The following is a 14241-nucleotide window of genomic DNA, read 5'->3' as shown; positions in this document are numbered from 1 at the left end:
AAAGAAAAAAAAGGCTGATACCAAGGCCTGGGTGGGCGGGAGCTTGAGGAGTAAGTGAGCTCCCCCCTCCGCTGGCCGCGGCTCTTGTTCCGCAAGGAAGATACAGCACCACCCGGTCCCCCAAGAGGAGACGCTCGCGTGGCTACTGGACTGAGCACGGGGCACCAGCTAATGTTTGCAATCCCAAACGAGGGGAAGACACGTGCGCTCTGACATAGGCTGCGGCCCTGACAGCTGCTCAGGGTGACTCAGGTTTGCCTCCTGGTGCAGAATGGGTGGGAGCGTTCATGGGAAGGGAGCTCCCACCTTCACCTGCCCAGGAAACTGTCTGGCAGGAAATGGGCCACAGTGCCAACGACAGGGGTCACCAGGCCTACCCTGGCTCCCTGGTGACAGCACCTGATGTGGGACAGTGACAGTGAGTGAGACGGGGTGCTGAGGAGGCCACTCAGTGATCAGCCCGAAGTCGTTTACAAATAGGGAGCTGCAAACAGCCTCACCCCAGCAGGGCTGTGGACCCCCATGGAATGATGACCCACCCTTTGTTCTGCTGCAGGCTCCCCAGTCCCCGTGCAGCCAGGCTGAGGCTACCATGGGCAGGAAGCTTCCAGGAGCTTCTTAGTTACTGATGCTGCCATCAAATTGCTTTCCTGCTGCTAAATTTAAGTTTTTTAAGCAAACTTCAAGCCATTACTGCTCTCAAGTTCTAAGCAAATATAACCAGACAAAAACCCTGAACTGATATGGATGAGTGAGGCAGGTATCAAGAGAGGAAGAAAACACCATGCCCGACAGGCAGGGCCATGAGCCAGCACGTCTACTACCACGCCTACTACTACTACTACTGAGTGGTGCCTGTTAGGTACACCCGGGCTGTACGTGGAAATACTGCCCTGGCTTGGTCCCCCAGAACCCCTGGGCTGATGGCATCTTTGTCCTGCTCTCAGGAGCACAGAGGGCTGGGGGACAGCTGTGCAGAGGCAGGCGGGCCCGCCAGCTGCTGACACGCAGCAGGCACTGGGCCTGAGTCACTGCTAATTGATACAGGCGGAGCCCATTCACCAGAACACGCACCCCCTCTTTCTCCATTTATGGGTGATTAGTCATCTGTGCATTTCAGTTTTCCAGGGTGTTTGTCTTTATTTTATAAGTCAGATTACTTGCCACATCAATATGGCTGTCTTTTCCTCATCAATATTATTTTCACTTTCAGTCATTCAAGCCCCTGCACAGCAGCATAGCACTGCTGGGGATCCAGGCCTGCCATTCATTCATCCGTTGGCTCACTTGGCCCCACAACGCTTCCTGAGCCAGCACTGGTCTGGGTGCCCAGCACTCAGCTGCAGACACTGCAAACGCATCGGGTCAGGCCGTGAGAAATGCTCTGGAGCCGACGGGCAGGGGCATGTGAGTGTGTGCCTGTACGGGTGTGCACATATGAATGAGTGTGTGAGTGTGTGCGATTACTTACTGCAGGGAATCCCTCCTTGAGGAAACCGCTCGGCGGCCGGGTGGATTAAGGCTCCTCCTTGCCCAGCACCCTGTCCTCCAGGCTGGGCTCACCCAGGCTCCCTCTCCTCTGGGAATACTCAGAATGATCTGCCTTTTATGAGTCACAGCCTGGTCTCCCAGTGGTGCTCTTAGTGCCTGACTCTTCCATCTGAAACCTGCCAGTAATCACATTCCGCCTCCTGGTTTTTTCCACCCCTGCTACTGTGAAGACCCCTGCTGCCGGGTAGGATCTGGTCAGCTCCAGATGTCCCCTCGGCGGCCAGTCCAGGTGGCTGTGCAGAACTGTTTGTCCCTCTAAGCCTCAGTTTCCACTGGGGCAAAACAGGGACAGCAGTGCCCATGGACAGCCCTCAGCCTGGGGAGCCGGTCGGGGGTTACCATCCATCTGATGTCTGAGCATTACCTTCACACGGCTGCGCTTCACGAGATGGCCAGGGGGTCAAGGAGGGCCTGTAACAGGAGGTGACATTGCAGCTGCACCCCAAAGTCTGATGAGAAAGCCTATTCCCAGGGGCACAAACACATGTGCAGAGTAGGCATGAGGGCGCCTGCTGGAGCCAGCAGAGCAGGAGCTGCAGCCAGGCCCGGAAGGGTTCACGCCAGGCCTGGAAGAGGAACAACCAGCTCCCATTTATAATTTTAAGTCCACCTCCACTGACCACCCTGTGGGCCAGACCAACACAGCCCTGGGCGGCTGCAGCTCGTGAGTCCTGTGCTCACTCATCTGTCCACCCAGCCTGCCCTGCTGTGCCCGTGGCGTCAGTTCCTTTCTTCTAGCATCAGCAAAGCTCAAGGCTGAACACCTACCCTGTCCTCTTATAATTCCGGATTCCTTATGGAAGCCCCATGCGGGGCATTTGGATTGTTCTCTGAAACCCCCACCTCGGTGTTAATGACTCACAGCTGCCCTCGATGCCGTAACTTTCCCTTCATTGCAGTGTTGTTGTGAGGCCTGCAGCTGCCCTGCCACCCCCTCCGCTGCTGGTGTCCGGTGTGTCATCAGCTGGGCCAGGGAGATAGAGCACCCCTTTCCCTCCAAGGGGAGGTAGGCTCCGGGAGGCCCTTCACCTCATCTGCACCCCAGGCTCTTCCCAGAATGGACTGTTCTCCCGGAAGCTGGGTCTGCGCTCCCATCTGAGTGCGTGAAGGGGACAAAAGAGATGGATTTAAGTGGCCTGCACTTCCCCACCTACTATGGAACCCCCAGTGTGACTGCATTTAGAGATGGGGCCTTTGTGGTGATTAGGTTAAATGTGATCATAAGGGTGGGGCCCTAATCAGCTAGGACTGGTGTCTTTATTAGAAGAGGAAGAGACCCCAGGGAGTGCCTGCGCACAGGAGAGGCCATGCGAGGGCATAGTGGGAAGGCGTTATTTGCACACCAAGGAGAGAGGCCGCCAGGAACCAGCCCTGCCAGCACCTGGACTTCGGAATCCCAGCCGCAGATGGTGAGAAATAAATGTCTGTGGTTTCGTCTGAGGCATGCTGGGTGGCAGCTGGGGCCGGCTGAGGCACCAGTGGTTCCCACCCAGCTCCAGGGACGTGTCCCTTTCCATCCTCCGGGCTGATGCCAGCCCGTGCCACCTTCATTGCCTGTCTGACCCAATGGTGAACGGGAGGGAGGGCAGGAGGCACCCCCTGACACAGTATTCACACATCTCAGGGACAAGGCAAAATAAGGCACTATTCCAAGTCAATGTAAACAAGGCCCAGGACTAGTCAGAGAAAGATGTTCTCGGCCGTAGTCACTGGAGACACACAGACCCGATGATGACTCTTCCTGACACTGTGTGCTGCTTCCAAAAATCACACCAGGGAGACGAAGGTCGTTTTGCAAGAACTGCTGACTATTCCCCGCGGCCCCCTTGCCAGATTGGGATCTGTCTCCAAGTCCAGGAAACCCTTGGCTACGTTTCTCTCTTAGCCATTACATGCCCGAGACACAGCGAAGGGTACGGCACTGAACTGGTAAACGGTGGACCCTCCACCTTGTCTCTGCAGTATGATCGGAGATAAATGGCACCAGGGTACAAATAAAGACAATTAACAGCTGCCATTTACCCAACAGCCAGCGCGGGCCTGGAGTAACGCTAAGTGCTTCCGAGGTGTCACCTCCCTTGGCCCTGCAATGCTGGAGGTCGCCCACTGTCCCACTAGGCAGATGAGGGTGTCGCGGTCACATGCCTGGGAGCAGCAAAACCAAGGTTTGTCCTTTTGACTCAGGGGCTCATGCCTGAAAAAATGTTCAGCCTCACTCACAGCAAGAGACGTGCAAATGGACCACAGGAGATGGTTTATGATCTAGTACGCAGGTCAGATAAAACCCTTGAGTGACAGGGAACCGCACCTCCTGCGCAGCTAAAGTGCCGAGACGGTTTGACAGGATCGTCTCAAACCTTAAAACACATGTGACCTTTAACCCAACGATTCCAGTGAGCAATTCCCTAGTATTCCACTGTAGAGCTTTCAGATTTTTATTATAAATAATGCTACCCTGAGCACAGCATTTCTAATTGCAAGTTTCCATCGATGATTATTTATAGTGTCCAAAAATAATTAATTAATTAAATTATGGAACATATAGAAGGGAGTCTCATAAAGCTACCAAAAAGGGTGGGGGGGGGGGTGAAGAACAGGGTGCTCTATTTGGGCTGATAAGGGAAGATTTTTGAAATATTTTGCTAAGTAAAGCAGAAAAAAGCAAAGTGCCTAACAATGTACATGGTAGTTTCCCATTTGTGTGATACACACACACGCACACCCATGTATGCCGGCCCTGGGGGTCAGGGGTAGACTATTTTTCACTGTGAATCCATGTACTCTTTTTGAACTTTATATCAGGTGCATAAAGAATTTATAAATGCTAACGATAAATGCTGACATTGTCATGTTGTTGAAATAGTTAAAGATGTTTGCTTTCTAAATCAGTACAGGAGGCATCTGATATTTTGTGTGATGGCTATTATCCATCTTAAATCATTGGGCAAAAATTCTGGCCCCCTCCTGACTTGGGACTCATTTGCTGAATTGTTAAGGTTTATCCTAGGCCAAAAATATGACTGAATAAGGATTGGTAAATAAAATAACAATCACAATTTAATTTTTCAGTGGAGGTACATCATATTAAAAACCCTTAGTAATTTGGAAAGTTTTCTTTTGGAAAAAAGTGAAAGTACATAAGTTGTGAAAACAGGTTGAAAAACAACAAAACCAACCTGATGTCAAAGGCTGACAAGACTCAGACTGTAACACCACAACTTGACAGATGCCCTGGGGAGGCGCACACCAGGCGATGGCCCTGTGGTGTCCACCTTGCTCCCAGCAGGACAGAGCTGAAGGCCCGCCTGGGCATGCCGGGGCTTCCTGCTGCCCCAGGGCCTCCTGGGCAGGCTGCCCCACAGGGTGCTTGAGTCCCTGTCCCTTGCAGATACTCGAGCTATCATTCTCTCTCTCATTTTTCAAGGTCTGCACGCCCAGCTCACCGTGATCAGGGATCACGGCAATTCTGTGTTTTTCCATCCCCTTTGCCTAGACAGGCTCCCGGGGCAGGCTGGGGACCCAGCCTAGGCTGGCGGCAGGAGTGACAGCCCCAGGGGCGGCGAGCTCTGGGGCGGTACCCCCATGTTCTCCTTTACTTCTCACGACACCTGTGTCAGGTGCGGCAGGAATCAATAGTGTCTGATGTTGGGTGGGTGGGGGTGACAGTCCCCACCTGCACAGCCCGAGTCCCTCCTCCTTGCCTTCTATTTCCCTTTCAGGATAATTCTGTCCCCCACTTCCCGAGAAGCCCCTGCCCTTCCCCACAGCTGCCTCCTCCCAACCTTGTGATTTAAATATATGTCCGATTAGTTTCTCAAACTGTTACCCTCTTAAACAGGAACCCAAAAACCATTCCAAACAGGAGGCTGGAACCAAGAGCTTCAGAACAAATTAAACAAAAACTACACTTCGAAAATCCTACCCAACTTCTAAGGTAACACTTTCCAATGTCAGCTACCTAATTTTGATTTAACAAAGGAAAACATACAGTTTTGTTCTTAAATCTTGATTCTTCAATGAGTAAGACTTAGGCCTATGAAAAGGCCCTCACAAGGGTATTTTCCTTGTGCGAACAGTAGTTCATTGCGACCTGCTGTTTTTGTAGCTAAAGAAAAAGAGATGTTCCAACAACAGATGGAGCTGGCAGGACAAGTTGCCTGACTTGCTGTCATAAATGAAAAGAAGATCTAATGCAAAAGTCACTGATTTGAAACGTAAAATCTGAAGCAGTCACTGTTGTGTCCACTGCCAGATATTAGCAAAACAGAAACTTAGGTGAAGCTCTTGAAAATAAATATGCAGCCAGACTATAAAGACTCAGTGCAAAACACAGCAAAGCCTGTAAGCCCATGTTAGTCACTAATGCATGTGCCTGTATTTATTGTTAGGTCACCCTAATTTATTTAAAAAGCTTTTTATCTGATCTGCTAGAAATGACATAAATATAAAATTTATTAAATTATCTTTATTGTCCATGTCCACTCTACTATGGATGTAATATTCTATACTGCTTTTTAAGAATTTAATATGTCATGAATATTCACCTATTTCATTCTTTGAAAACGTGTTTTCAGTGTTTGTGTCTTTGCAGAGCTGTATACTGTCTTACTAAATAATTCCCCTATCATTGGGCATATAAGGTACTTGCCCCCATTATTCTGCTAACTTTGGTTGGAATGAACATCCTAATAAATATTTGTGCACATTTTATTTCTAGAGATAGAATAGAAATAGAAACACTAGACAGTGTACAAACATATTCTTGTAAGGGTTTTCATACAAACTTTGCTATACTCTTCCTATCAGCTGTGTTCAAGTACTCAGTTAAACACTAGGTTTTCAATATATTTCTATTTAAAGTCTCTGCCACTTTGAAATGCCTGTACTTCACTGTTGCCTGAAGTTGCACCTCTGATCACCAGTGAGTCTGATTTTTTCCTTTTCTCATTTAATTCACTGGCCATTTACACTTTTTCTATGAGAGCTGTCTTGCCCATTTTTCTCTGGTGTACTCATCTTTTCCTTACAAATAGAGCTTTCCAATTGACTGAAACTTGGGTTTTGTTGATATATACAGAACACCTGGTTTTTGCTTGTTTACCTTATAATCAGCCATCTCCCTCACTGCCTTATCAGATCCAGTATTTTTGACTCTCAGGACTTTTAACCCCTAGATTTTAACTAGCAGATAAGGGTGGTTTGGACTTGCAGTCCGCGTGGCTGTCTCCTACCCCTGTCCTTGTGTGGCTGCTGTGGGTAAGGCTTGCTGAGCGGCGTCAATGTTAGCAGGCATCGCTGTCTTCCTTTATTGCCACCAATGGTTCTTCACTAAGTACGATTTTGGTTAAAATTCTGATGAGATACTCCTTATAAACTTCAGCAAGTATCCTGAGTGGCAGTTACATGGAAATAGATGTACTACTTCCCTTTTCAACCTATCTGAAGATCAGGGTATTTTCCTCCTCTAGCTGATTGGTATGATCAATTTTGCCTAATTCACAGAGAAACAGATGTACGGTTTTTGTTTTATGTGTTTGCTTTTTGGTGGAGGGGTGGACATTACTTATTTTGTCAGGTTGAACAAAATGAGGACATTCATCCCTTGTCACAATGTCTTAATTTTCTAATTAATGTATGGTAAAATGGGCTTTTTTGGGGTGTCCAGTTCTATGAATTTTAACACATGGATAGGTTCTTGTAAGCGACACTACCACCAGGACACACAGCTCCATGGCTCCCAAACTCCCTTGCGCTGCGCTGTTCTCGCCACACCCTCCCTGCACCCCTCACACTGGGCGACCACTGATCCAGAACTTCTTCAGACTGTCAATAAATGGAATCACACAGTATGTACTTTTTCTGATTTGTTTCACTCAGCAAAATGCCTTTGAGATTCATCTAAATTGCATCAATAGTTTGTTCATTTAAAAAAAAATTACTGAGTAGTACGCCTTGTACGGGTGTTCCAGTTTGTTTATCCATCTGACTGTTAGAGGACATTTGGGCTGCCTTCAGTTTTTGGCAATTATGAATAGAGCTGCTATAAACATTCCTGTACGGGCTTTTGTGTGCAAATAAACTTGTATTTCTCTAGGGCAGCTTCTCAACTAGGAACCAGTTCTGGCCCCCAAAGGACATTCAGCTAGGTCTGGGGACACCTGGGTGGAGGTGCACCACTGGCATCCAGTCGTAGCAGCCAGAGATGCAGCTGGACCCTTTACGATGCACAGGACAGCCCGGACACAGAATGATCGAGGCTCCGAGGTCAGAGGTGCTGCTGCCGAGACACTGCTCCGAGTAAACACCTGGGATTAGGGCTGCTGGGCTGTTCCGTCAGTGGGTATCTCACTCTGTAAGAAACTGCCGGCTCTTCTGCAGAGTGGCTGGACCGTTTGGCAGTCCTGCCAGCACTGTGTGAGAATTCTAGCTTTCCACATCTACACCAGCACTGGGTATGGGAAGGTTTTTTTTTTAGTCAATGTATTATTAGTACTAAGTGTGAGATTTTTTTTTTTTTAAATAGTGTCCTTGCGATGTTGTATGTAGATGATCATATCATCTGTGAACAGGGACTTTATTTCTAACTCCCCTGGAGGCTTCCTTTTTGACTCAGGGATTAGTTAGCAATGTGCTGCTTGACTTCCAAGTGTTTTGGAGATTTCCTTATTATCTTTATGTCACTGATTTTCAGTTTAATTCTGTTGTGGCCTAGTCTATGGTCAGAGAACATACTCTGTAGGACTTAACTTCTTTTATTTGGTAAAGTGGTGGTATGGTTTATCCTGGTGAATGTTCCATGTGCACTTAAGAAAAACTGTTGAGTGTTCTGAAAGCTTTAATTAGTTCCACTCGGTGCTGGCATTCACTTCTTCTGCATCTTTGGGACTTCCTGTCTGAGTTCTCATTGTTGAGAAGGGAGTGTTGAGACCTTGTAACTATAATTGTGTGGATTGTAATGTGTGTATGTTCTAATGATCAGATCTGATTACTGATATTATACTACTTCCCAAAATTTGTGTATTTCCTCCTTGTCCACGCTCTAGGCCAGGGATCAGCAAACTATAGCCTATGGACTGGCCACCTCTAACTGTGACTAAACACAGGTCATGTCCCTTCCTTTACACCTTGTCTCTTTGTTGCTATGAAATTACAATGAGAGCCGAGTGGTTTTGGGAGAGGCTTTTGGGCTGCAAAGCCTGAAATATTTACTGTCTGGCTCTTTAAGGAAAGACTGGAGACCCCTGACCAGTACAGTAGTATGTGGCTTAGTGGACTCTTAGGGATGCAGACATAAAATGTTTCCAATAGTGCAGAAAGTTCTGCTGGACAGCAGTGTTCTAGACTGTTCTAAGCAGCATGGGACTCTTCTGTGCTTTGACCGTTTGGTACAACTCAAGTCATCTGGGTGCAACACATCTTTGGTAGACCTTTTTGGTTACTGCTGTATTTTGGTGTTTTTTATATTTTTACTTTTGAGTCAATTTTTCATAGCTTATATTATCCTAAAGCCATTCATGTCATCAAAACTTTTACAAAGTATTTTTAGGTCTCTACCCTATCTGCTTTCCCCACGAGTGCGTTTTTGTGTGTGTGTGTGTTTTCTGCCTAATGTCTCAAGCTGACATCCTAGTTAGTTTAATTTTGTGTTTATTCTTTAATAATTAAAGCATGTAAGATTGTGAATTTTTATTTTTGGCAGCATTCCATATGTTTTTAGCTACAGCATCCTCCCCATTATCGTCTTTCAAATAATCTGTAATTATAAGATTTATTTTCCTTTCTCAAAGATTAGGAGCACTTTAAACATTTCTGATTTGAGGTTTTTACACTGTTTAAATTTATGTTCTTATTTTGCTGCATTGTGGTGAGAGACTATGGCCTATACAATTATAATAAATATTTACTGAGCTTTTTCTTGTGGCTTACCACATGAACACTTTCGGCGGTATTTATGGACACTGGAAAATACAATATTGCAACTTTTTAGAGCAGTGCTGTCCAACAGAAATATAATGGGAGTCTCATATATAATTTAAGAATTTTCTAATCATCAAATTTAAAAAGCTAAAAAGAAACAGGGAAATTTTAATATACTTATTGAATCCAATATAACCAGAATATTATGTAAACATGTAATATAAAAATGATTAATAAAATCGTTTACTTTTTCTTTGTTCTAAGTCTTCAAAATTTGGTGTGCATTTTACACATACACCACATCTCAATTAGGATTAGCCACATGCTAAGTGTTCAACAGTTAAGTGTTCCATGTGGCCAGTGGCCACCTAGGGGCAGTGCAGTGGCTTTAGAGAGTTCAAAGTTCAGTAAAAAAATACTTTAAACCAACCTCATTACTATTTTCAGTTCCTTATATCTGTGTTATGTCCCACTTCTATAGAAAATGTAAAGTGTGTATGGCAACTTCTGTTCATGTTTCCGACAGAGTCTGCTCTATCTGGCTGCCAATTTATAATAATTTATGATGTAAAGTGTACCTCTTGGGACTGGCCTTCCTAATCATAAGATACAACATCCAGAAGATTAGATTTAAATAAATAAAAATGTTGTCAAATAAACTGAGAAGCAGTTGATCAAAGTCAGCCTGTCACCAAGTACCGTCAACAGCTCTTTATCTGTATTAACTCATTTAATCTTCACAACCCTGTGATTCAGGTACTATGATTGCCCCAAATTTAGAGAAAGAGAGGCACAGAGAAGTTGAGTGACTTGCCCAAGGTCACACAGCTAAGCAGTCACAAAACTGGGGTTCAAACAGAGGCAGTTGGGCTCCAGTGCCCGTGTGCATAACCACTGTGCTACATCACCTCCCCTGCACTATCCTATGCGAGAAAACATCTGAAACATATACAAAAACCTTAATACCTAGGCTATATAAAAAACTTCTATCTATCCAAGAAAACAAATATAAAGAACCCAATAGAAAAAAGGGCAATGGATGAGAACAGGCAATTTCTAGACAAAGACAGGCAACCGCCAATAAGCATATGAAAAGATGCTCAATTTACAAGTCAGCAAGGGCAGGCAGATTAAAACAAGACAAGATTTTTCATCCAACAGATCAGAGCAAAAATTATTTGTAATGGGGCTAGGAGGGTGTATGGAAAGGGCCTCTCCCGCTGCTGTCATATGAAATTTGTACTGCCCTTTGGAATGGCAATTTATTCACAGAGCAGAGATGTGTGCACACAGCCCTCCCAGCCAAGCTCCACATGACCACTTGCAGAGTTCAATGGCATTGTTTCCTGGAAAGCTACCTGAGGACCTTGAGCACGCCTCTCCCCCACCTGTGAGTCCCTTGTGTTCATCCTTAAATTTATTCAAGCCACTGGTATTTGCTATTCAACTATGTCCTTTAATGATAAAATCTAAAGAATTTTCAGTGCAAAGGGAGTAGTCTTACGACAACTCTAAGAGTCCAGTAAAGGCAAGCAGCTAAAATTAAAACCAAAAATCAAACTGGTGTAAAATATGGGGAAAACATTGAAAAGCTCTATAAGGATTTTGTATGCCCGAGTCTTTGTAAGTGTCTAAACTCCAGAATTAGATGGTGCTTTATGACTACACTTTATCACAGGAGATAAAGCAGACAGAGCTGGTCCTCCAATAAGAACCCAGGAGCCGAGAAAAGGCCAGCACACGTTTGCATTGTCTTGCATTTGTTTTAAACAATGAAAATGTGTTAATGACTTGCTTATTTAATTTAAAAATATTTAAAAATAAAGTGATACCTTATCAATATAAAGGATATCTTTAACTATACAAAATGACTGACTGTTTCCTGTGGTAACTTTTCTTGACTTGAATTCTATGTCTGATAATACAGTGGGTTTAGTTTTCCAATCAACCAGAGAACTTCTTTCAGTGGAGGATCTAAGCAATTCATGCTTATGTTGTAACTGACAATGTTGGCTATTAATTCTGCTCCCTTATTTTACGGTATTTGTTTTTTGTGCTTTCTTATTGTTTGTTTTCCTTTTGTTACAAAGGCCTTGCTTGCTTTGCTTTTAGCTCTGCTTATGTTGTAGGTTTACATCATGTTTTAAGTTCTACTAGGGTTTATCTCTTAAGATTCCCAAAGCATTTAAAATCTTTATTTCTCTAATCATCAAAACAAAAAATTATTCCCCCAGACCCTTGTCTCTTTTGCTTGTTCTGAGAACTAAAAGAAAGGCCCCGTGGTGGTAATTCTTCCTGAAGGAAGCCAAATGCAAATTCGTGATGTATAATTGCTTTTACATGAAAGAGACGAAGTTAGGGATGGTGGCCCTATCTGTGGCTTGTGGAGCCCTGGGTCTCTCAGGGAGGAGGGATGGCCAGCTTCAGGGGAATGTCCCTGTCTCCTGGCACCTTCCACATGGCTGTTTTCAGTGGGCAAAGCCTGGTGATCTTTTCTCAGTACAGCTCCCCCTGCCTCAGGGGGATACCCCCAACGATGCTTCTTTCTTCCTGCTGGGGGCAAATGGCTTCTTCAGGTCCCCTCACCAGTATTTTTGAGAGAAGCTGGTAGAAGGCCACGCCAGGAACTAACAACAGGACATTATTTAAACCAGAAATTTCATAAAAAGCTCTCAATGTGCTATTTACCAATCACTGCTCATGAGTCACAAGTGATGTCAAAGTTTAAACCAATTTCTCCTGATTCTACCAGACAGGATGCAGGGGAACCACAGACGGCCCTTCAAAAATCAAGTTAATCAAGCCTTTCCTAGTAGCAAAGGCATCATACAGCCCAAGTTTGAGTTAGACAACCCTGATCAGGAAGTAATCTCAGTCCTAGGCATTCACTGTGTGCATAGTATATGGCTTTGCCTTTTAAGTAAACAGAACAGCAAATGTTTCTATAGAACCCAGCACAGGAGTAATGAGTTAAAGAAGAGAGGATGTCTGGAGTCTTAAGTGCAATGGAACAGCTTCAAGTATGGACGTGAAGATGGGACGCGGGTGGGCTAGGGTGTGAGAGGTTAGAGGTGATGGAATTGGATGGAACCAGTTAAACCCAAATCTCTTCATTTCCTCCCCTCTATAACCTCTTTTTAAATTTCACAATGACACACATTTGCCTATTCACCATTCTCTCACCATTCTGTCTCCTAACTATTGACCATACTCCTGTCTCACAGATTTTTCCCTCCATACCAAATAATCTTTGTTCAACAGAAACAAATGCTCGGGTTTCTCAGCTACTCACTTCTGTGACTGTGTATTTTGTATGGGTTATTTCTCTCTGCCAGCAGCAAACCATTAGGCAATCCAGGAGGCTGCCTCAGCCTAACTGATGGTCCCGGTCTGCCTGCACCAGCAGATGAAGGGGAGAGACCCAAGCGCCAGATTTCAGCACCGTTTCAGGAAGCGGACAAGCCAAGGGCTTCTCTCAGAGCTCCCCCTCGTCCAAGACTCAAGGGACTTCGAAATAAAGCCGTGGAAAGCAGCGCACAGATGACTGAGCGACTTCACTGTCACAGGGATCTCGGCATCACCTGGTGCCTCAGGGTTCACACGGGCCACGGAAATACCAACAGTCAGAGTGGCAGGTTTAAAGAATGCAGTCTTACTATCTAATGAATCAGCTGTGCTGAGAACACTCAAGATTGAGGTGGAATTACCCTAGAAGGTAACAAGGTATTTTTTGGTTGCCTGTGAAGTAACGTACACTTCCCTGCACATCCTGGATAGACAAACCCCATCAGTAATTCTTCTGGGGAGCCCCACCTCACCGAGGAAGGTCAGAACATCCGTGGGTTCTGAAAGAGGCTCCCACCCCTGGGCAGCCATTTACCTCCTGCAGTTTGATCTCCTCGGGCTGGAGAATCTCCAGCACCCCACTGCTCCGAATCTCTGGGAGGTCCTGCCACAGGTTGAACCTCGAGTGCGGGTTGCTGAGCAGGCAGATCTGGGGCAGAGCCTTCCTCTCTGGTGGGCTTGCCGGCTCCTCCTCCTCCTCGTCCTCGTCCTCATCCCCCTCTGGACTCCCCTCGCCGGCCAGGGGACCACGCGCGTTGGCTTGTATTTCTGCATCCTGTTGCCTCCTGGTTTCAATTTCTTGCAGAGTCGATTTATCTCGGTATTCCTGATACAGGAGCCCTGAAATCAAACGAAATTGTAATGGAGAAAATGGTTTCAGCTGAAGATCTTTCCAATCATTAAGTCAAGGCTTTGCACTCTTGTCAAGGGCGAAGGCTCTCCCTAAGAACACACACAGGGCGCCGGACGAGCCCTGTCTCTGCAAAGGGTCCCCCCACCACTGAAAGATCAGCATGCATAAGTTTTTTTTCAACAAAGAATAAAAAATCCTTGAACAGATTCAAAATCCAATCATACAAACGTATGTTTTCCCTGTACCTACTTGGCAAACAACAAGACTCCAGAATTTGATGTGTTAATAACCAATGTGCACAATTGATGGAAATGTCCCAATTATGTTTCAGCATCCCAAAGGGATGCTTTCCATAGCCTTAAATGCTTTGATATTAAAACTCAAGTATATTCATTTGTGAAAAGGGAGTAGTTGTAAATTCTCTGTTGAAGGAAAAACCAGTGGTTCATCAACTTTATGGTTTGAAAGGGAAACATTCCCTTTTTTGCCTTCACAGTTTCAGGCTTACTTCCCTGACCAATTGTCCTGGAAATAAATACCTTCTAAGTCCCCAAGGAGATTTGGGGGAGAATATG

The 14241-nt window shown here is 45.5% G+C and overlaps 1 protein-coding gene across 4 annotated transcripts in view; it reads right to left on the bottom strand.

Annotated features, from left to right (window-relative positions):
• Positions 1–14241, bottom strand: part of NGEF (neuronal guanine nucleotide exchange factor) — a 90205-nt gene that overhangs the window by 13584 nt on the left and 62380 nt on the right. For all 4 annotated transcript variants that reach the window (XM_036911785.2, XM_036911778.2, XM_036911793.2 and 1 more), the window contains one exon: positions 13349–13653. In XM_036911785.2, coding sequence (XP_036767680.2) covers positions 13349–13653 — 305 coding nt within the window. The remainder of the gene's footprint in view (positions 1–13348; positions 13654–14241) is intronic.

This window comes from Manis pentadactyla, chromosome 6 (genome assembly GCF_030020395.1).
Source record: "Manis pentadactyla isolate mManPen7 chromosome 6, mManPen7.hap1, whole genome shotgun sequence".
Classification (NCBI taxonomy): Eukaryota; Metazoa; Chordata; class Mammalia; order Pholidota; family Manidae; genus Manis; species Manis pentadactyla.
The sequence above is the reverse complement of the archived record's forward strand: the minus strand, read 5'-3'. Positions and strand labels throughout refer to the sequence as shown.